Genomic DNA, 21,684 nt, shown 5'->3' on the forward strand with positions numbered 1-21,684 from the left:
CAGGCATCTGGTGCATGCTCATAGGTCTTTAATACCAAACCCGGGTCCAGGTTTCACTTACAAGAAAAGGTTTTAGGCCAAGACAGGCTTGTTGTTCTAGCTCCTAGGAGGAAGGTGAGACAGGAGGTTCACGGTTCGAAGCCAGCCCGGGGAGGGAAAGTCCGTGAGACTTATCCCCAATTAACCACCCGGAAGCCGGACGTGGGGCTGTGGCTCAAGAGAGCACTAGGCCCTGCGCACAAAAAGCTCAAGGACAGCGCGCAGGCCCCGAGTTCGAGACCCAGGCCAGGCACACACAAAGAGGTTTGACGATTAAAGGCCCAGGAACACGAGTGGAACGTAGGCATCTTTTCCGTGCCAACAATGCCCCGTAGCACAAACGGTCCTGGCGGCTTCAGCGGAATTCAGAAGGCGGGAAGCGCGCACGCGCACGCGCGTCCTGCAGCCCGCGGCGCCCCCCCCCACCCCCAGCCCAGCCCAACGGGCGCAACGCAGCGCGCAGGCGCAGGCGCAGGCAGCAGCCCGGCCCCCGCCTGGAAGGGGCGGAGCTTGTCGAGCGGTCGCGCGCCGGCAGTTCCTACGCGGGGTTTCTCCGGAAGTTCAAGTTACAGGACGGTGAAGGCGTAGCAAGCGCTTCCGGGGGAGCGGCGGCGAGGTCACCAGTCATGTGACAGCAGTTTGCCGGAGACTCGTCTGTTGCTCTAACGCGGTGGGGATATTCCGGTGGCCGGGAAACCCAGGTAACCGGCGTCACCTTGCTTGGAGGCCTGGCCGGGGCCCGAGGTGGGGACTTAGAAGAGCGGAGGTCACCCCCGCTGCCCCGCTTTAGACCTGGACTTTTGGGGGGCGGCGGCCGGGCTGAGGCGGGCGGCGGTGAGCGGGCCTGGCCAGCCACCTCCAGGGCGCTGAGAGACTCCAGCTCCTTTCTGCTCCCGGGCCCGGGGTCCCGACCGGCGGCCCGGCCCCCGACCGGGGCTACCCAGCCTGCCGGGCTGGGGCCGCGAGAGGGGAGAATCACGGGGAGTTTCTCTTCCAGGCGTGCAAGATTGAGCCTCCGAGGGGAAAGGGGTTCGTCATGGCGGATGTGAGTTGTCAACCCCCCCCTACACACACACAGGAGGAAGGGGCGGGCGGGCGGGTTGGTGGGGAAGGAGGTAGAAATGGTTCTCGTTTATTCCTTGCCTCCCTCCCCCATTACTTTCTCTGGGGTCTCTTGCGGGGATATCCAGGTAAGAGTGGGTTGTCACGGTTCTGCAGTGGGTGTGGAAGGCATGAAGGGGCCTGAAGTGGGGAACACTTAGTTGGGACCCAAGGGAAACAATTTAGATAGTAGCAGAAGACAGGGGCTGTACAGTAACTTATCAATCGGAGAACAGAACCTGATTCATTTGGGTAGGGGTCATAATTGGTACCTGGGACATGACAACTCCTTTATATAAACTACTTAAAGAGAGAAACATAATCGATAACCTGGATTGCCAGTGAAGTTCCCAGATGAGAGGTTTGGGTTCTTTAGTTCGTGGTTAAATCGTTGAGGTAGTCATTTGATCGTTACTCATGTGAAGAATCTTAGAAAAGTTAATCAACTTAGTATCATTAGAAATAGTGGTAGAGAGTGGGGGTGTTGCTCATTAGAAATAGAGGTAGAGAGTGGGGGTGTTGCTCAAGAGGTAGGTAGGCCCTAACTTTAAAACCTAGTACTGAAGAAAGATGTTTCAGGCCTGTGTTTGGCAGGCTTTAGGCATAAGGACTTCGAGTACAAGGACACCCTGGCTTACATAGTAAATTTAGAGCCAATGAGGGATACATAAAAGAGCCTTTTCTTAAAGAAATGGCAAAATGTCTATCTATGGACATGGAAGAAGCTTAATATATTCCTTTTTTATATTGATATTTCTTTTAGGCTTAATATATTCTTAAGTGATTATTACATTAGCCACAGAATGTAAAGCATTATGAAAAGTACAATCTAATTTTACAGCTAATATGAATTTGTTTCCTATTTCCAGGTATGCTCATAATATATCTCAATAAATTTAAACAGCAGCATCAGGCTGTAGATTTTATGATTATCTGTATTGAACTGATATTGAATCTGAGACTTAGAAGAAAAAGTTAGTTAACTTGCTCCAATTCATACCAGTAAACATCAAAAGCAGAGAAAGGTAAAATACAGTAAGAGAAATTGTGAATGATGACTTAAAGTTCCTAAAAATAAGATAGGTATAAGAAAGCAGAGGGAAACATCTTAAAAAAAGGTTTTGAATATTCTCTTCCAGGACCTAAAGCGGTTCCTGTATAAGAAGTTACCAAGGTAAGAAGCTTATTCAATATGTAAAAATTTATATTGTTATAATTATTTAGAATAAGTAATATTTTTATTTTTATAAAATTACTTTTTTCACATATTTTTATTGTAATTAATAGAAGGGTTACATCTTCCTGGACTGCCTCTTGATACTCCTATCATTTATTGCTTTAGTCATTTTTCAGACAAGGTCCTGTGCTTTGGCAGAGGCTAGCCTTGGACCCCCATTTTTTTTTTTTTTTTTTGCCAGTCCTGAGGCTTGAACTCAAGGTCTGGGCACTGTCCTTAGGCTTTCTCAAGGTAATTGCTCTTCCACTTAAGCCACAGCACCACTTCCAGCTTCTTCTGTGTATGTGGTACTGGGGAATCGAACCTAAGGCTTTGTGCATGCTAGGCACTCTCCCAACCCCTTTGAACCACCATTCTATCTCTCCCTACAAGGTAGCTGGGATTACAATAGGGAACAATCTTCTTGTTTGAAATTTTGCTTGACTTACTGTGATTTGCCTATTGGTTGTGTCTTTACACTCTTTACAGATCACTGGAAATTAATGATACTATTTTATAGTTTTATTATCCACATTTTTCTTTTGTATTGAAGAGAACTATTGAAGTATTATATGAAGTAGTACTTACTATTGATTTCATGTTAATGGCATACTTATTTATATTCTCTTCCTAAAATTGGCAAGCTTTAGGCAAACTAATTCTAAAAATCAGGGGTACAGGTATTTGTAGCTTAAATCCACTGATACAGAACCATAAAAATGACCTTAAAAGCTGAAGCTGCAAAGGAATTTTATTAACGTGTGGAGAAAATACTTGTTTTCAGATCTTTGAAATTTTTTAAAACATTAAAAGTTGGAGTTAATTACATATACTTAGAGGAATGAAAGGCATACTGATTCTGAGTATTGATGATGTGAAATAGCTTTGAGATTTCCCTTAATGTACATTGTTTATGTCAGTATCACTTTCTGTGGAATGACTTCATCACAACCACTTTTCTCATTTATGTTGATAAAACTATATTCCCTCATGTAGCTTTATCTCTGTGTTTTAAGATTTAAGGTCTGGTTTTCAAGAATGCAGTCGCAATTACAGTGGTCTGAACATTTCAAAAATGAAGGTCCATCTTTTAAAATTAAAATTAATGAAAGTTCTATTCACAATAAAAATATTCTTATGTACATTTTTTAGGAAAAAAAAACCCAAAAAACTATATTCCCTGTGTTCTTGTCCTGCCTATATGAACAGCTCTAATGTTGAATAAAAAGAGTTGAAAATAAATGCTTGTTTCTTTTTTATAGTGTTTTTTCTTTTAAACAGAAGGGGAAAATCTTGTAGGTAGTGCTTATCCAAGAGCGATTCAATTTAGGAATATTTGTAAAGATTAGCTACCTTCTCAGTGGTCAACACCTTGCCAAGCATGTATAAAGTTTTGATCCCTAACACTACAAAAGGAAAAAAGAAGTTTGTTGGAAAAATGTAATGACAAAAAAGGAACTTACAATTTTTTTCATAGTGGCTGTGTATACGCGCACATAATAAGCAGGCCAGTATTGGGGCTTGAATTCAAGGCCTGAGCACTGTACCTTTGTTTTTTTTCTGCTCAAAGTTGGAGTTCTGCCACTTGGGCCACACCTTCATTCCACTTCTGGGTTTGGGGGTAATTAGTTTGAGGTAAGAGTCTCATGAACTTTTCTGATGGCCAGGCATTGAACATGGATTATCAGATTTCAGCCTCTTGAGTAGCTGAAATTATAGTTGTGAGCCACTCACCTGTGATGCTTTCTTAGTGCATCTAAACAAAAGGAATCTAGAAATAATAGTATTGTGAACACTCTTACATTTTGCTAATTGTATGGGCTTGGAAGCAGGCCTTTGGCTCTTTCCAGAGCTGTGGCTTATTCCTTTCATCTGGTTTACTGCTGTGCCTTCAGATAGAGCTTTCTATATCACACACCTATTTTTTGTTGCATAATTTGTTGTGATTGTACAACTTCATAACTGCCTATTTTATCCAAATAAATACAGCTTTGAGATCACTTCCTTTTTTTTTTTTTTTTTTTTTTTTTTTTGCCAGTCCTGGTGCTTAAACTCAGGGCCTGGGCACTGTCCTTGGACACTTCTTTGCTCAATGCTTGCCCTCTTCCACTTGAGCCACAGTGCCACTTCTGGCTTTTTCTATATATGTGGTTCCTGGGAATCAAACCCAGGGTTTCGTGCATGCTAGGTGAGCATGCTACCACTAGGCCATGCTCCTAGCCCGAGATCACTTCCTCTTAATACATACATAACTTCCTTATGTCTGCAGAGTACCCCGTAGTATGCATATATCATAATTTATTTAACTTGTTCTTTATGCAGAGTTAGGCTTCTAAACTTTACTTTTTACCAGAAGTCCAATAATTTTAAGACATTTTCCACTCAGGTGTTTTTTTGTTTGTTTTTTAATTTCCCAGTTTTGGGGCTTGAACTCAGGGCCTGGTTACTGTTCTTGAGCTTTTTCCAGGCTAGTGCTCTATCACTTGAGCCAGATCACCACTTCTGGCCAAGGAACTGAACCCAAAGCTAGGCAGTCACTCTACCATTAGGCCATTCTCTTGGCCCCTCCACTCAAATTTTAATAACAGTTCTCTGACTTAAAAGTCCTTGAGAGAGAGGGGAGGGGGAATACATGTACATATGCATGCATATCAGTTCTAGGACTTGAACTTGGGGCTTGAGCTCTGTCCCTGAGCTTTGCTGAAGGCAGGTTCTTTTCAACTTGAGCCACACCTCTGCTTCTAGTTTTCTGGTGGTTAATTTGAGTCATCTCACCGACTTCCCTGCCCAAGCTGACTTTGAACCTTGATCCTCAGCTCTCAGCCTCTTGAGCAGCTAGGGTTACTGGCATGAGCCACTAATATCTGGTGATATGGATTTTTGTAGAGTTTCAGAAAATTAACATTAGGTAAATATGAGTCATTCACACCCTGCCTTAAATTAAGCTGTTATGGCTGACCCAGGAGGATTTAATTCCAGGGAGTATTAAACATCTCTGAGTTGTGCTTTATAGGTAGTTAAAAACCGTTGTGCAAGTACTAAAGTTTAGGAAATATTTCCTAATGTAACTATTGCCAGCGTATACTTTAAAAGCATTTTTATTACATTCCACAATAGCCAAAAAATACAATTACTCTCATTCTCAGGTCGCTAAACTGAGGCTTAGGGAGATGTTAAAACTGACCCATAGTCATAATAGTAAGCACAGAGCCTAGCCGAGTAGACAAGTCTAACTCCACAGCTGTAATCATTCCAACCTAATGCTTGCTGTGTAACTGTAGTGGAAGGCTTTCCGTCTTGCTGCCTAGCATGTTGCATCAGCCTAGAATGATCTTCCCACTCTTGTGTTACTGGCTGCCATAAGATCTCTGCTGAGATGGCACCTTCTGAGGAAGCCTTCTCTAACCCACCTCTTTTGTAGCCTCTCATGTTCCCATGGCACTTTCCCACAGCTGTAGCCTTACCTTTGTTACCATGAGATTATTCATTTGATAAGAACTCAGCTTAGATGCTAACTTTTGTGAAGTCACTGATGGATATTGGAAAGAATATGTGAAAAAAAAGGTTCCATTCTCTATGTTCTCACTCTCTCAATCTCTCTCTCTCACACACACACACACACACTTTTTCTCTCTGGCTTCCTATCATTATAACCACAGTCAGTAACCTTGTCTGTGTTTTGCAGTCATGAAATGATAAAAAAAATTAACACTTTAGTAGGATATGTATTTTTAGATGTTCATCAGTAAACTGCATATGTAGGAAAAGAGTAGCATGAATTGCAATATCCATTTGTTTTATTTCCGGAAGAGTTACAGAAGCGTAATTATCAATAATTGATATCCAGTGGTTTTACAGAAATGTACAAAGGAATTATAATTCTGAGGTACGTACTTTAAGAAAATGAAGTATTTTACAATATTTAACTTTTTGTCTTTGTAGTGTTGAAGGACTCCATGCTATTGTTGTGTCAGATAGAGATGGAGTACCTGTTATCAAAGGTAAAGCTGAGTGCTTAAATGCAAAGGTCATGTTTGCTTTGAACTAAGAAGGTGTACATTTATCATCTAGGTAGTATCAAAGGCAAGGATATCAAGCTTATTTAACAAAGTTTATCATGGTTTGCTTCAAGATTTCAGCTTAAATTTATTACATGTTCATGACACAAAATAAACCACTAGTACATCTGGGTGATGAAAATGAGCAGATATGTAGAGAGATATATGTCTATGTACTGTTACCCAGGTGTGGGTTGTTTGTATATAAAATTAAAGTAGTTTTAAGATGTCTTTCTTATTTGGTTCATCATATATTGTTTCACTTTACTAGAAATAGATTTTTTAATGTATATCTAAATACATAATATGTAATATAGCATTTATACTAGTTATATAAACAAATTTTTTGTTCTGTTTTGTTTTGGTTTTTGATTGTGGGGCTTGAACTCTGGGTTTGGGCATTGTCCCTCAGCTCTTCAGCTCAAGGCTGCTACCCTACCCCTTGAGCCACAGCACCACTTCCAGTTTTTCTAGTAGATATAAGAGTCTCACAGACTTTAGTGTCCTGGCTGGCTTTGAACCTCGATCCTCAGATCTCAGCCTCCTGAGTAACTAGGATTATAGGCGGGAGCCACCACACCCAGCGGGAATTTCATTTTAACATGTCCATCTATGCGTACATCTTGATTATAACCTATTGTTTTTTCCTAGCCCCTCTCTTTTCCTCTTTCCAAGCCATTTTTTCCCATGGTCTCTTCTCATACGTGTTCGTAATGCAGTTTGATTTAAAAAAAAAAGCACACTTATATGTGCTAGGTATATGTTTATTTTTGAGGTTGGACATCACATGAGAGAAACCATGTGACTTTTGTCTTGTTGAATCTGGCTTACTTCACTGAATATGATGAATTACAAATCCATTTGTTTCCCAGAAAATGACATAACTTCATTATTCTTTATGGATATATAGTGCTTCGTTCTGTGTGTACACATACATATATAAAATCTTCCTCATCTCTCAGTTGTAGGGCATCTGTGCTATTTCTCTAGCCTGGCTGTTGTGAATAGTGCTGTAGTGACCATGAAATTGTAGGTTCCTCTGTTATATCCTGACTATGTTCCTTTGAACAAAGGACCAAAGAGTGATATTAGACTATCAGAAGATAGAAGATTTTGCCTGATTTTAAGGCAAAAAATACATGATACTACAGAATAAGTGTGGACTCAATATTTTTACTATTTCTACCTTCTGGTATGATCAGCATGGATAGTCCTAGTTTTACTGAGATATTGTAAATATTGTCCATTTGTTTTGCCTTTGCTCGACAGGCAAGTTGTCACTGAGGGACATTCCAACTCTGAATTACCAAATTTCTGATTGGACAGTTTATTCCATTTAAATTGATGAGACTCAGTGTGATATAACTTCAACATTGTGAGACATAATTTTGTGCTCTTTTTATTTTATTTTATTGTCAGGGTAATGTACAAAGGGGTTACAGTTACATTCGTCAGGTAGTAGCTGCTTTTTAATAAATATTTTAAAATGTCCTTAAACTTGCCTCCATCATCTTCTCAGTATAATTTTTATTTAAATCATTTACTCTTCCAGTGGCCAATGATAATGCTCCTGAGCATGCTTTACGACCTGGTTTCTTGTCTACTTTTGCCCTTGCAACAGACCAAGGGAGCAAACTTGGACTTTCCAAGAATAAAAGCATCATCTGTTATTATAACACCTACCAGGTAAGTTCTTAATTATCAGCTAATTTGCTTGTTCTTTTTTTTTTTTTTTTTTTTTTTTTTTTGCCAGTCGTGGGGTTTGAACTTGGGCCTGGGCACTGTCCTTGGGCTTTCTCCAGGCTAATGCTCTACCACTTGAACCACAGTACCACTTCCAACTTTTTCTGTGTATGCGATGCCAAGAAATCAATCCCAGGGCTTCGTACATTCTAGGCAAGCACTCTACCACTAGGCCATTCTCCCTGCCCTTTCAGTTACTATTTGTACATTTGTCATGTAAAAAAGCTTTTGTTACAATTCTAAATTTGGATTTTTTTTAAGAATTTATTAATGTTGATTTTTACATCATTTTAAATGATGCGTTTAACAAACAAGTGTTCAAGGAGGGAATCTCTTTACAATCACTGGGACTTAGTATTTAGAACTTAATCATGGGCTGGGAGTTTGGCCTAGTGGTAGAGTGCTTGCCTAGCGTGCACAAAGACCCGGGTTTGATTCCTTGGTACCACATACTTAGAAAAAGCTAGAAGTGGTGCTGAGGCTCAAGTGGTAGAGTTCTAGCCTTGAGAATAATCCAAGGGCAGTGCTCAGGCCCTGAGCTTAAGCCCAGGACTGGCAAAAAAAAAAAAAAGAACTTAATCAAAATTAGGCTAAGGGTTTGTATGTCATAGAAACATATTAATTTAAGAAATGAAACATTATGTCTATAGAGTCATAGGTTTTTATGTCTATATAGTTATGTTTATATTTCCATTACCATGTTCATAGCTTTGGGTATGTAGTTATTGAGTCCTCGCTCTTGTACTCTTTGGATTTAATAGCCACATATTAGGGATACCATACGCCTTTTGTTCCTTAGGTCTTGACTTGTCTCACTCAACATGATTTGCTCTAGGTTCATCCATTTTCCTGCGAATGCCATTATTTTATCTTGTCTGTTGGCTATGTAGAATTCCATTGTGTATATATACCACATTTTCTGTATCCATTCATCTGCAATAGGGTATCTGCATTGTTTCCATCCATGGCTATTGTGAATAGTGCAGAGATGAACATAGCTGAGCAGGTGTCCTTGTAATATCTTGGGTCATGATGTTTAGGATAGATGCCCAGAAGTGGTATGGTGGGATCGTAGGGAAGGTCTATTTTCAGTTCTTTAAGAAACCTCCACACTGCTTTCTAGAGTGGCTGAACTAGTCTGCATTCCCACCAGCAGTGTAGTAGGGTTCCTTTTTCCCCACAACACCGCCAGCAACTGTCATTGTCTGAGTTCAAAATCTTGGCCATTCTTGTTGGGGTAAGGTGGTATCTTAGGGTTGTTTCTATTTGCATTTCCTTTATGACCATGGATGATGAACATTTTCTCATATGCTTTTCTGCCATTTTAATCTCTTCTTGCTGATAAGTCTCTCTTTAGTTCCCTTGCCCATTTAGTGAATGGTTTGTTGGGTTTGGGGGGGATTAGTTTCTTGAGTTCCCTGTAGATACTGGATATTAAGCATTTGTCAGATGTATTGTTGGTGAATATCTTTTCCCATTTGGTTGGCTGTCTTTCTACTTTTGCAACTATGTTTTTATCTGTACAGAAACTTTTTATTTTTAGGTAGTCCCATTTATCGAGTCGCTCTACAGTCTGTTGTGACTCTGGGATTCTGTTCAGGAATCTTTTGCCTATGCCTACGAGTTCCAGTGTCTCCTACTTTATCATGTAGCAGTTTCATGGTTTCCAGTCTGATGTTGAGGTCTTTGATCCACTTTGAGTTAATGCTTGTGCATGGCAAAAGGCTAGGGTCAATTTTTAGTTTTCTGCATGTGGTTGCCCAGTTTTGCCAGCACCAATAATTGAATAGGCTGTGTTTGTTCCACTGTATTTCTTTGGCTCCTTTGTCAAATACAAGTTGCCTATAGGTATGTGGTTCTATTTCTGGGTCTTCTATTCTGTTCCACTGATTTTCTGGTCTGTTTTTGTGCCAGTACCAAGCAGTTTTTGTTATTATGGCTCTATAGTAGAGTTTGAAGTCTGGTATTGTAATACCACCAGCATTGCTCTTTTTGCCTAGAATTGTTTTGGCTATTCTAGGTCTTTTCTTGTTCCATATGAATCTCTGGATTATATCTTCCATTTCCGTAAAGCATGTCTTTGGGATTTTGATGGGGATTGCATTGAATTTGTATATCAATTTTGGCAGTATAGCCATTTTCACTATGTTGGTTCTCCCTAGCCATGAGCATGGGATGTCTTTCCATTTCCTAGTGTCCTCTTTCATTTCTTTCATTAGGCTTTTATAGTTTTCATTGAGTAATTCCTTTACATCTTCGCTTAAGTGTATTCCTAAGTATTTTATTCTCTTGGGGGCTATTGTGAATGGGATCATTTTCTTGATTTGGCCTTCTGTTTGTGTATTGTTGGTGTACAAGAAGGCTACTGACTTCTGAAGATTAATTTTGTGTCCTGCCACTTTGCTAAAGTAGTTTATTAATTCTAGAAGTTTGGGAGTGGAGTTTGTTGGGTCACTCAAGTAGAGGATCATGTCATCTGCGAATAGGGATAGTTTAATTTCTTCTTTCCCTATGTAGATCCCTTTGATGTCTTTTTCTTGCCTTATTGCTCTGGCTAAGGGTTCCAGCACTATATTGAAGAGAAGTGGAGAGAGTGGGCATCCCTGTCTAGTTTCTGATTTTAAGGTGAATGGTTCCAGTCGTTCACCATTTAGTGTAATACTGGCTGTAGGTTTTTCATATATGGCTTTCACTATTTTGAGGAATGTACCTCTTATTCCTATTTTTTCTAGTGCTTTCAACATGAATGGATGTTGTATTTTGTCAAATGCCTTCTCCGCATCCAGAGAAATTATCCTATGATTCTTATCCTTAGCTCTATTGATGTGATGTATTACATTGATTGATTTGCGAATGTTAAACCAGCCTTGCATCTGTGGGATGAAGCCTACTTGATCATAGTGTATGATTTTTTTAATTTGTTTCTGGATTCTGTTGGTCAATATTTTATTGAGGAGTTTTGTGTCTGTGTTCATTAGAGAGATAGGTCTGTAGTTTTTTTTTTGTTGTTGGGTCTTTCCCTGCTTTGGGGATGTGGGTAATATTAGCTTCATCAAATGAGTTTGGTATTGCTCCTAAATTTGGATTTTTAAAAGATGAAGTTTTAAGATTTTTGCTTTGGAATTGGTTATGTTAAAACTGGTAATTTTCTTTGTTTCTATATCAGGGAATAATTACTCTGGAAAAGTACTTAAGAGCCTTCAAAGTAAAGCACATGATGCCCTAAGAAGGGTTTGTTAGATCATTAGTCACTCCAGCAGATGGTGCCCATGAGATTTCAGACAGTGGATTCTTAAAGGCCATACTCTTCTGTTGTGGCAGATAAAATATTTTTTTTGAGAGTCAAATGACAGACTGTTTCAAGTTGTTACTGTTTATTTAGTTTGGAATGCATATATAACAAACGAGGTTTTATTTGTGAGGAAGAAATGAATTATTATATCATCTCTTGATATCCAGATGCATATTCTTAGAAAAATGTCCATCGCTTTTTCCTTACTTTAGAGTGACATTTTCTGAAGTAGGATGTGTTTACCACTGATAAAACAGTGACAATTTTTTTTTAGATATTTTTAACATATAGTAGGAAAAGGAACCAAACTAACTTTGCTATTAGAATTATGTTAAAGTTGTTTAGATACTTAATTCACAGTAATACACAAAAGAAAAAGCTATCCTAGCTCCCATGGGGGGTTTGTTCCCAGACCCCAGTGGATGCCAGAAACTCACATGGTACCAAATCTACACACTCTGTTTTTTCCCTACCAGCACAAACTTTTTTGCTGTTGTTGTTATTGGTCATGGGGCTTGAACTCTGGGTTTGGACGCTGTCCCTGAGCTCTTCAGCTTAAGGCTACTGCCCTACCCCTTGAGCCACAGCATTACTTCTGGTTTTCTAGTGGTTTATTGGAGTTAAAGAGTCTCACAGTCTTTAGTGCCCACGCTGGCTTTGAACCAAGATCCCCAGATCTCAGCCTCTTGAGTAGGTAGGATTACAGATGTGGTTTTGTGTTGTGGTGGTTTTTTTGGTTTTTTTTTCTTGGCAGTTCTGGGGCTTGAACTCAGGGCCTAGGCACTGTCTCTGAGCTTCTTTTGCTCAAAGCTAGCACTCTACCACTTGAGCCACAGTGCCACTTCTGGCTTTTTTTTTTAAATGTGGTACTGAGGAATCTAACCCAGGACTTCATACATGCTAGGCAAGCACTCTTAACCACTAAGCCACATTCCCAGCCCCACTCTCACAAATTTATGGTAGTTTGATTTTGAAATTAGGGGTACAGTAAGATACAATAACTTACTGAAGATTTTAGCATTCTCAGTATAGGAGTTTTATTCTTTTTCCTTATTGCAAATTGTCACTTAAAGGGAGCACTGTGGCTTTCTGCTGTATATGGAGACATGACTCTTCTTGCGCATGCATGCCATTATTACTAAGGTGACTTGAACACAGTACTGCAGTTCATCTAATTATCAGGGGGCTGCCAAGTAGCTAATGTGTTTAACAATATATGTGATGTAAATATATCAAAGGATGACTTACATCCCTTACAGCACAGTATTTTTCATGCTACTGAGTGCTGTGCCATTTAAAAGTTACAAATTATTTCTAGAATTTTCTAGTTAACACATTTGGACTATCGTTGACTTTTACTATATAACTGATACTCACTTGGCTTTAGAGATTAAAAGATGAAGCAGACATGATTCCACTAGAAAAAGTTCCAGGCTAAAAGTATTAATGTTTCTAGGAAATAATCAGTATCTCTGTATTATGAAAGTGCTTGCCTTCAGCTTCTTCATATTTCAGGTTGTGAATACCAGTGTTAGGCTAGTACTATTGTCCATTTAAAAATTTCTGAAATACTAAAATATTTCAGCTAGGTAATACTACCTTTTCACAATGTAACATGATATTTACATCTTACTTTCTTTTTAGGTAGTTCAATTCAATCGTCTACCTCTCGTGGTCAGTTTCATAGCCAGTAGTAATGCCAACACAGGTATGTTTTATTGGCTTTTAAGTACAGCTTTTAATTCTTTATATTATCCTATCTGCTGGTATAATATTAGACTTACTGTACGAAAGTTTTAGTGTGGCTTCTCTCATCATCCTGATTATATAGCTGTGAAGTGGAGTAATACTTACTTTCTCCATCATGTGGGCCTATTTCCAGTTGGTGAGACTGTGTATGTACATCTTTTTGAAATAGGAATAAGGGAAATTCAGTGTTAAAACCCAGTTGTGGGGTTTGAACTCAGGGCCTGGCTCAGTCCTTGGGTTTTTATGCTCAAGGCTAGTGTTCTACCACTTTGAGCCACAAAACCACTTCTAGTTTTCTAGTAAGTAATTGGAGATGAGTCTCATGGCCTTTCCTATCTTGGGTTGTCTTGGAACCACAGTCCTCAGATCTCAGCCTTCTGATTAACTAGGATTACAGGCGTGAGCCATTAGTGCTCTCCAGAGGAAGAATTTTTAAGATGTTTGAAAGATTGAGGACAAAATAAATGTGATTTGAAAATTTAGAGTATGAGTAGGATGAACACATTTTGTTCCTGAGTGGTGAAGAATTTGAGGACCAATGGTAGGAAATAGAACTTCTAAGAAGGATAGTAAAATCTCATTCTGTCCACTCCCCTTCCCCCAGTATTTATGTGTAAATGTGACAATATCCCATTGTATTGTGGTAGTACCTTTACTACTTTTGGACAAAGTAGGATTTGTTCCGTTAGTGATCTGCCATTTTCACAGAGTCAAGAGCTCTTACGCTTCCTTCTACTTGTGTCCTCAAGCTAAGGAGGTTATTGTAGCCATATCACTGAAGCCCACTTTCCATACCTAAGCTTTAAAAATTGTTGCCATTTGATGACATGTGCAAATTGTATACAGATTGTACTGACATTGAGATTATGATTAACCTGATCATTCTGTACTATATCACTAGTTGTTATAGGAACATTCAGAATTACCTTGTAGTCCATTGACAATCCCTTGACAGTATAAATGGTTTTAATATTGTATAAAACAAAGAACACTAAGATATAACCTTCACTCTGGTAAACTAAGAAGGTAGATATACTAATTTCTAATGTTTGTTATAGATTCATTCTTAATCATTTTATACATATAAATGTGTATACGATTCATCTATATATTCTTCATTTGAACTATCAATTTATGTTTTAGATTTGTCAAAATTATAAATTTCTGATTTTCTTTGCTCAGTATTAAGGAAAACTGATTTACCTCTTGATACAATGTTAAAATTTGCTCACAAAGTATGTTATACAAATCATGTGTATAGGGGCTGGGATTTAGCTCAGTGGCAAAGTGCTTGTCTAGCAAGTGAAACATCCTGAGTTCGAACTCCAGTGTCAATAAAATAAAATCATGTGTATTCTGAATCATGCATATTTTGAGGTTTTGATTTTAGCCCTTAACTTATTATAGTACATTTAATTCATTCTGTTTTTACTTATACCAGAGGCTTATAGTTTGTCAATTGACTTCTTAAAAAATTTGGCAGTGATGACTTTCTAGGTGATCATCAATCCCCTCATCTCCTTTACTAATTGATTCATTATAGTATCTTATTTTAGATCTAGGGAACAAACCAATTAACTTTTTAGTTACTAAATTTTGGACAAGAGCATACAATTACTTTCAGCAAAATGTTTCTAATATATTGTTTTTTAAATCTCTTTGTTTTAGGACTAATTGTGAGCCTAGAAAAGGAACTTGCTCCATTGTTTGAAGAATTGATCAAAGTTGTGGAAGTTTCTTAATCTGATGGTGGTTTTGATGTATACCTTATCTTGTTATAAAAACACAAGTCAATCTAGCAATCTTTAGACCACAATAATACTTTTCTGTATATGTATGTAAGACAGGGCCCCCTTTTCCACATTATACTAAGAATCAGCCTGTAAGTTTAATTTATAGACAGATCAGGTATTACATTTACTTTGTAAGGTCTTTTCTTGAGATTTGAGGGTAACGGGGATAATCTGAAATGGTTCCGTCTGTCACAGCTCCCGTGGAGTTAGTGCAGTCACCACATATGGATGGGATCCTATTCAGTGGATCAGAATCAAAATGGTTCATTGATCCACCCGAGCCCTTGAGTGCTTCCTATCATAAAGGACTCCTACCCAGGCTGCAAAGGTGCAGCAGTCCCTCTTATTGTGAATAATAATGAGGACATATTTTTCTTCCATTGTGTTTTATTTCTTTGCATTGAGTGTGAGGAAGATAAAATGGCTTAGTAAAAGTAATAAAAGCAGTACAATCACTAACTTTATATATAGTTACTTTGCGGTGTAGATATCTATCACTAATGAGTTCTTTTCAGAGGGTGCTTCTCTTTAATGAAAAGTAAAACTATAGCTTACTCTTTCATCCAACTTTGCTCTCTGTAACCAATCAGTATTTTAATGATTGTTCTTTATAAAATTTAAATATGACTTGTTAATGAATCCTGTTTTCAGTATGTATATAAATGATAGTTTTGGCCATTTTTTTCATACATGAATATAAATAAAATAGTATTTTTAAAAATACAGTTTGAGCACTGTACAGATCTTTTTCTTTCCAGACCTCTACCAAGATGTTTAATAGACTTAATTGACTTAATCCACCTTTCCAGCCATATGAATGAATCATGTATGTTTCTTGTAGGATTTTGTTTAGAGATGATTTTGCTCTTTTGTACACTGTCAGAAAATAAACCTAGTTCTAGGGCCAAACTTCAACTGTTCTAGAAAATCTTTTAGGCTCAGGAATGCAGCCCACAGATTGTTCCAGCAGTTACTTTTCTCCTAGTTTCTTTAGCAGTTGGTTTCTGGTAAATTCAGTACATATTCATAGATTGTTCCAGCAGTTACTTTTCTCCTAGTTTCTTTAGCAGTTGGTTTCTGGTAAATTCAGTACATATTCATAGAGCACCTTCTCTGTATGATTACCAGCGCTAGCACCGTACTGTCCTCCAGCGCTGTTCACAATGTAGTTCTGTGCGCTAATGGGATTGCTGTCTTAACCAAACCATGTGCCACTTTTCCCTTCTACTTTCCTATGCAAATAAGAGAATAATTGTGGTTACCTTCCTTTAAAGACCTCATGCTTTAATAAAGGAAGAAGGTATAGAAAGATTTATGATAAAGCTATGTAGAGGGTACCGAGAGTACAAAATAGGGGTAAAATAGGTATAAAATTAGAAGCGGTCCATTATAAAAAAAATATAGAAGAAATCATGTTTTATTTGCTGGAAATGGTAAGCATTAATTGCTACAAACTAATGAAACATTAGACACACCTGTAGAAGTACAGAATTCCCATTGTCTGGGTTATTATTCAGTAATGTCCAGGAACTTATTGCCCAACAACACAGTGCATAAAATAAGAAAGTATTTTCGGGATGAAGTGATCAAGTTTCTATTTGCAGATAGCAGTAATTGTATATATAGCCAAGTATGATAGCAGAGACCCACAGTCCCATTTACTTGGGAGACTGAGAGAATCTGAACGAAGTTCACGATCTGGCCTGGGCAATGCGTAATTCATAACAAAACATTTGCATCCCAAGTCTTTCTAGCTCTAGGTAGATCCTGCCTTTGCAAGATATTTGTTTTACCTAGTTAGCGAGAGACACAGTAATGTTACATCTCTTAAATCTCAAAATAAAAAAGGGATTATGATTTTTCTATCATTTCACTTCTCTAATAATTCTTACTGAATTTTACAAAATCCCAGTCTGAGAAGTCAGAAAGTTAAAAAAAATGAAATGTCATCCTCTGTCACAGACTGTTTAAGGAACAGCCCAGTTTTGAATAATAGAGGTGTAGGAGTTATATGGAAAGAGCAATAGAGAAAGTAATCTGATGGAAGTATAATATGCTCAAGAGTGAAATGCCACAGTGAAATTAACTAAGAACTGGAAGGTAACTTCCTCAATTTCTGCTCCTGTGTGGATCCTAGTCTGAAGCACCATTGTTATGTATGGTATTAATCAGGCTATTTCTTTTATTTATTTATTTATTTTTTTGCCAGTCCTGGGCTTGAGCTCAGGGCCTGAGCACTGTCCTTGGACTTTCTCAAGGCCAGAGCTCTACCACTTGAGCCTCAGCACCACTTCCGGCTTTTTTTCTATGTATGTGGTACGGAGGAATCGAACCCGGGTCTTCATGCATGCTAGGCAAGCACTTTAACCCTAGGCCAAACTCCCGGCCAGGCTATTTCTTTTAAATGAGAAATACTAAAATGTGTTTGAATAGCAAAGAAGTTTGTAGGCAACAAAATTATGGTTTTTTTTATTCAATAAACAACCAAGAGTATAAATAAACATGTTTTACAGAATGGCCAAACAATTATTACCTATACACACAAAAAACAATTGTTTCTAAGACAAAATCAAACCAACTCAAGAAGGGCTCATTTGTAACTTCTACCTTCTGTGAACTTGACACCATCAGCTTAATATCTGCTTTCCTTCATACAATACAAACTAACAAGATGCATTTAAAAACCTTTTGCAAGGGCCAGGAGTTTGGCCTAGTGGTAGAGTGCTTGCCTAGCATGCATGAAGACCCCAGTTTGATTCCTCGGTACTACATACACAGAAAAAGCCGGAAGTGGTACTATGGCTTAAGTGGTAGAGTGCTACTAGCCTTGAGAAAATCCAAGGACAGTGCTCAGGCCCTGAGTTCATGCCCCAGGCTTGGCAAAAACAAAAACAAAAACCATCTTTTGCAGTGCTAGGAATTGAGTCAGCACCATATGAATGGTGTGGTGTTATGTATTATATATATATATGTTTAGTGTTATTCCTTCCCCTGGCTTCAGTGTTGCTGCTTAGTAAGGCAGACCTGTGCCGACAGTTATTGACCTTTACAGAGTTAATTCTGGGGACCAGGTTATAACACAGTTTTTTTTAGAACATTTGGAGAAATGTCAGGAAAAGATAACTACTTAGTGCTTACAAGTACTCTTATTAAAATTACATTAAGTTATTGAACTCAGGGCTTGGGTGCTGTTCCTTAACTTTTTTGCTCAAGGCTATCACACTACCACTTGAGCCACGGCTTGGCTTCCAGCCTTTTGCTCACAGTCTAGGCTTTGAACTGAGATTCTTAGATCTCAGCCTCCTAAATAGGCTTACAGGAGTGAGCCACTGAGGTGTGAATTTTTTTTCTCAACTCTGGAAAACAATTCACCAAAGTGACAAAAGATTTTCAGAGTTTTAAAAAGCATTTAATTGTAAAAATGCTTTTAAAATTGTACATCCATTTTTCCTTTATTGTTCTAACAGTCCCCAGGGCATTTACTTCTCATGGTATTATTATTAGAAGTAAAGAACACTGTTTAGACTTCCATGCCTTTTAAAAAGAGAAAAAGAATGCAGCAAACCCTTTCCATTTTAGTTTTAGAAACTTGGGCTTTTGTATTTGAACAAAAATAACCTGCCATTCGGAAATCCTTGATGTTTGTTATCTCAATGCACTTCATAAAGTAGTCTGAACCCTCCACGTAAGGGCTGTTTACATCCTGCCTCACAGTACAACCCAGAGATCTGTTCTGCTGACCCTTACTCAGGAGGGGACTCCAGGCAACTAATGTCAACAACCTTGGGACACCCTGAGTGACAACAAAGGTCCTTGGTTCTGAACGCAGGGTGTGCTCTAACCAGAACAGACTTCAGAGTGGTGTTTACTGTTTCCATCAGGACAGCTAGCACTGCAGTCATCTCAAGGAGACATTGTCGAGTCTTATAATCACCATTTATGTTCCCATCTGCTTTGATGTATTTTTTTTTTTAAAAGAAAATCCTTCGTGAGCTTGCATCCAAAGCCTCCTATGGACAACTGCAACAGAAGCACTAGCCCAAGCCTTCCTTGGCAAGAAAGATCTACTTAAAGATGAATGACCGAGATCGAATTGTGCTTTCCCCTTGGTCCAGCTGTTTTCTTATTTGTGACTGTAATAAAACAGACGTGAATGGATTATTCCGTGACTTGAAGATAATGAACTCTGAGATATTAAAAGGTGTTGACTAGTAAAGAAGACTTGCAGCTGTATCACTCTGCCAATTCCAAGTTTTAATCTGCTTTTCTGTATTTTTCTCAGGAGACATTGTGAAGTGTAAATCATACTATGTACAATTTGGGAATTGGTCTAATACTTGTAGTAAACTGTGGCCTGCAATGCTATTTAAGTGAATCAAAAGAAAGATTATAGATGTGAAATTGTTCAGATGTTGAGTGGATTTAACAAGTAAGGAACACCAGAGAATGCCTACATTTTCTCTTTGAATACTTATCTATACAGGAAGAAGTCTTGAAACTGTGTATTTGATCATGTTTACTTGGAAATTTCAGTAGTGTGTCACTTGGATAATTGCAAGGTGAGTTGAGCCCTCAGAAGACTGAGCCTGACTTGTCCGCTGGCTTCCTGTTTGTCAGTCTTGATTTTCTCTCACACATTCTGGTCATTGTGTTCTACAATCAAGTCATCACCAAAGCTCACTAATGCTACTTCAATGCCCTTCAAACTCTCTGAATTAAATAAGCCTCATTTCCTTCATAAGTAGCTTGCCTCAGGTATTTCATGATAGCAACAAAAACAGACTACTGCATTAATAGGAAATTTTAGTAACTTATAAGTTCAAGCACTTGTATCACACAAACTTGTAAACACATGCAAAAAATGTCTGAGAGGTGTTTTTTTTGTTTTTTTTTTTTTAATGAGCACTCTGGCATCCTCTTAGGAAGTATGTGGCAAGCAGATATAATATCTTTTGTCCCCTTGATTGCTTGCATGGGAAACTAAATTCAGTTGCTTCAGCAAGCTTTCTCAATTTGAAAGGATTTTCAATTAGAGAACTATGTTAGTTTGCCTCTGCAAGACCAACAGATCCCAAATGTCCTCCAACCAACAAAACCAGACTAACCTGCGAATCTTAAAGGCCTTTGGGCTGAGACCTAAATATGGCTTCCCCATTCATTTCCTTTTCACAAGCCTGTCTCGGTCATTTTTCTTGCCCCCGAAGAATGGGCAGGTTATTGCAAGTAGACCCGCAAGTGTTCCAATATTCCTCTTGGCAATTCTCTACCTCAATAGGAATATCATTGAAATCATCAACGTGTTATTTCTCAGGCCTGAGCCATGTGAAGACTTCAATAACTTACCATCTTCCATCGAAGTATCTTGATCCATTCATCAGCTTCTACTCCTGTCTTTGCACAGAGATAAAATGTCCGGAATGGAAATACTAAACTAACAACACAAAAAAGAACATAAGACACTCCAAATGATTACTACAGTTGAGCATGAATTAAAAAATTCTAAAGGGAAAAAGAACTGAGAAGGGACCTTGGTAAGTAGTAACAAAGAGCTGTTAACACAAGAAGTAATTTGAAGCTATACCTGCCAGCCAACTGCGAAAATGTCTAGGAAGTTTATATTCATCATATTACAAGCAAGATATATATTCTCTAAGGAGACAACAAAGAAATGTCCAAGACACTCCCAGATTCCTTTGCTGTGCATGCCTTAGGTAGATTACGACTTGTGTTTACTCAGCTGAGTATGATTCAAAGATGAGCCCTGTGTTATGATTCAAAAAATAAGTAAGCAGGGCAGACAAGAGAAATCTCTGAAAGTTCACTTCTGTTAGCTCTGCTTCCTGTGGATATAAGGCAGTTTTCAACGATGTAGGACAGGATAATGAAACAATAAGACTCCATCGACTAATCATTTTGCCTGTTTCTGGCCATGAGTTAGAATGTATGGTTTTAAAAAAAAAAAGGAACTTTTTTCCTGGTCCAAAGGACTTCCTAGGTATACAATAATTCTTCATTTTACTGCCTTTGGATTGATAGTCCTAGATCTTCATTTTCCTATACTTTGAATGGAGTTGAGACAGGGAGTGTTGGTTCAACACTTGCAATCCCAGCTACTTGGGAGGCTGAGATCTGAAGACTGTGATTTGAAGCTAGCCAGAATCTTATCTCCAGATAATCACCAAAAAGCTGGAAGTAGGCTATGACTCAAGTGGTAGGTCTTTAGCCTTAAGTTGAAAAGGCTCAGGGACAGTGCCCAGGGCCCTGAGTCCAAGCCTCTGTACCAGCACCAGCCATCAGTGTTGGATAGTTAAGGATAAAAGGAAAAATCTTGAGGCAGGTTTTATGGATGGGCGAGTTTGGGGAAGGAGAGATCATGGCATGGTGAATGAGTTCAGGAACTGTCTCCCTGTGGAAACACAGTTTATTCACCATTTATATGAATTGTTTTCCTTTTTCTCATGCTAACAGAACCCCAGGTAATAAATTTTAATTACTTTAGCAAATTATGATTATGCTGTCACTCTGCCTAGCCTTCCCTTTGTCTAGTGATAACCAGTGGTAGCCGCTGAGATAAGGGGATGCCTCAGAGGGAGTTTCCAGGGAGACAGTGGCTTTCCTGATTCAAAACCAAGTAGACATAGATGAGGACATTTCCACTTCTTTCATGCTATGTAAACATGAGATCTAAAGTTG

General features: G+C 38.6%; 2 protein-coding genes across 2 annotated transcripts in view; one reads left to right on the forward strand and one right to left on the reverse strand.

Moving 5' to 3' along the window:
- The first annotated feature begins 582 nt into the window (after positions 1-582).
- Positions 583-15,450, forward strand: Lamtor3 (late endosomal/lysosomal adaptor, MAPK and MTOR activator 3). Its single transcript, XM_090356767.1, has 7 exons — positions 583-740; positions 1,037-1,084; positions 2,280-2,314; positions 6,299-6,357; positions 7,967-8,100; positions 13,094-13,157; positions 14,867-15,450. The coding sequence occupies exons 2-7, from the start codon at positions 1,076-1,078 to the stop codon at positions 14,938-14,940; spliced, it is 375 nt and encodes a 124-aa protein (XP_090212893.1). The 5' UTR covers positions 583-740; positions 1,037-1,075; the 3' UTR covers positions 14,941-15,450.
- A 2,505-nt stretch (positions 15,451-17,955) lies between these two features.
- Positions 17,956-21,684, reverse strand: part of Dapp1 (dual adaptor of phosphotyrosine and 3-phosphoinositides 1) — a 30,716-nt gene continuing 26,987 nt past the window's right edge. The window contains exons 8-9 of the mRNA XM_090356766.1: positions 20,335-20,422; positions 17,956-19,124 (exon numbers count right to left, since the gene is read on the reverse strand). Coding sequence (XP_090212892.1) covers positions 19,056-19,124; positions 20,335-20,422 — 157 coding nt within the window. The 3' untranslated portion in view covers positions 17,956-19,055. The remainder of the gene's footprint in view (positions 19,125-20,334; positions 20,423-21,684) is intronic.

The sequence above is a fragment of the Megascapheus bottae genome, chromosome 23, assembly GCF_031878675.1.
Source record: "Megascapheus bottae isolate mThoBot1 chromosome 23, mThoBot2.hap1, whole genome shotgun sequence".
NCBI classification, from domain to species: Eukaryota; Metazoa; Chordata; class Mammalia; order Rodentia; family Geomyidae; genus Megascapheus; species Megascapheus bottae.